Raw genomic sequence first — 1,916 nt, forward strand, 5'->3', positions numbered from 1 at the left:
ATTCGTCATACTGAATAGCTACTCTGTAATAATGTTATGCTTTTTATGGTGCTTAATTTTAAGGCTTTCTGGAAATAGCACACAGTTTGTAAGGGTGTGGATGCACTGTCAGTTTTACAATAGGAGTTTCATTCAGTTCTTTCATTCCTTCAGGCAACTGGAAGCTGAAGGCCCTCAACAGGTTGGTCAGAAAGATGAAGATTTGAATTCTCGCCAGCTGCTCTCCCACACATGAACGTTTACCTGTAGATGATAAAAGCATGCAAAAAGGGGATAATAATCAGTTCTCCAGAATATAGCCCCTTGGCTAGGAAACATGAGAGAAGATTTGTAACAGATGAAACACAGTTCCCTGTTGAATCTTGGTATCTTCTAGTATTGCTTATTAGTGGATTGTCATTTAGTACATAGGAACAGCTTTTCTGGATAATGCTTTGAATCTGTTGGTGTGGTTAGCCTGTCATGTGTCTGATTAAAGAAACACTTCAAAGAACTTTCAGGCATTTTTTTAACCTAAAAAGCCTTTATTAGTGTTACAGAGTGTCAGCACGGCATGGTGGAATGCTAAGATCTGAATTTCCCTTCCTTTGCACATAACATTCCAGGCATTTCCCCTCCCCTATTTGGGGGTCATGATTCACATCTTCCAATTAACTTGGAGGACAAAGATTCACTTCCGTTCCTTTTCCCGGGCTTTCCTGATATTCTCCTCCCCTTTCGCTGTCACCTGATTTAACTCTAAAAATACCAGAGAGTTCTGCATATATTGTCAAAGCAAGAATATTCAATATTAGCAGCGTTGACATCGCCATTGGTCAAACTGCTTTGTTAAAGCAATTTATTAGGCGTGGTGGCACAGACTTCAGAACAACTCAGAGATGGGGGAGATAGGAATCTATAAGTGAGAAACTGCTTTGGGCTCATGGATGTACCTATTCCGAAGAGCAGAAATGCTTCTCGTTCAGTGAACTTCCCATCCTTATCTAAAAAGTGATTTGGGTTGAACTCTTCAGGTGTCTCCCATTGTTCAGGGTTAAGCAGAACAGAACGCAGGTCAGGCACAATCATGGTCCCCTACAAACAAAGAGATGATTAAACAGAGCAATTTCATAAGGGAAAAAGGCAAAAATGTTCAAACCAATATTGATGAAACCTTTGGTTTTAGCTTGTCTTTATAGACCCACATTTGTTCATTTCCAAAGCAGTTTCTGAGAGCAGTGACTGTTCTTAGCATTTCTCACCTTTGGGACATGGTAATTGTTAATCTTCACATCTTTTGTACTTTGCCTGGGAGCCACAATAATTAAGACACTTTTAAAACGCTGCATTTCATGAATCACGGCATTGGTGTAGGGCAGCTTCTTCCGATCCTGATAGGAAATTGAGGCCGAGGAACTAAAGGTATCTTCAATCTCCTTCTGGACTTTCTCTAGAAAAAAATGATAGAAAAAGAAGTTTCATTTTCAATATTGTGTTTCCTTTGTTTCCAAATTTTAATCCTTAACAGAACTTTAGGACATTAGGGCATTAAATGTAATCCCATCCTTTTTAAAAAATATTGTGAGGGAGAGCAGATTGAATATGTGTTTCCTGGGCTCTGATCATATCCAATCCAAAAAGGTTCAGAATATTATTATTATTATTATTATTATTATTATTATTATTATTATTATTATTATTATTATTATTATTGTTGTTGTTGTTGTTGTTGTTGTTGTTATTATTATTATTATTATTATTATTTATCAAATTTATACCCCGCCCTTCTCCTAACGGACTCAGGGCGGCTTACAGCCAGTTAAAACAGATAACTAATACAATAATACTAATTTTAAAATATGATTAAAATGAAATATTCATTATTGGCCGTTTCTTTTTAAAATTATTTTAAAAACCAAATTAAAATACCCCTTAGG

The 1,916-nt window shown here is 36.4% G+C and overlaps 1 protein-coding gene across 1 annotated transcript in view; it reads right to left on the bottom strand.

The window, feature by feature from the left end:
• Positions 1-58: 58 nt before the first annotated feature.
• LOC107299183 (cytochrome P450 2J5-like) overlaps positions 59-1,916 on the bottom strand; it is a 35,453-nt gene continuing 33,595 nt past the window's right edge. The window contains exons 7-9 of the mRNA XM_015828550.2: positions 1,242-1,429; positions 933-1,074; positions 59-243 (exon numbers count right to left, since the gene is read on the bottom strand). Of these exons, the coding sequence (XP_015684036.2) occupies positions 59-243; positions 933-1,074; positions 1,242-1,429 (515 nt within the window). The remainder of the gene's footprint in view (positions 244-932; positions 1,075-1,241; positions 1,430-1,916) is intronic.

Source organism: Protobothrops mucrosquamatus, unplaced genomic scaffold, assembly GCF_001527695.2.
Source record: "Protobothrops mucrosquamatus isolate PMUCROS unplaced genomic scaffold, P.Mucros_1.0 scaffold4649, whole genome shotgun sequence".
Taxonomy (NCBI): domain Eukaryota; kingdom Metazoa; phylum Chordata; class Lepidosauria; order Squamata; family Viperidae; genus Protobothrops; species Protobothrops mucrosquamatus.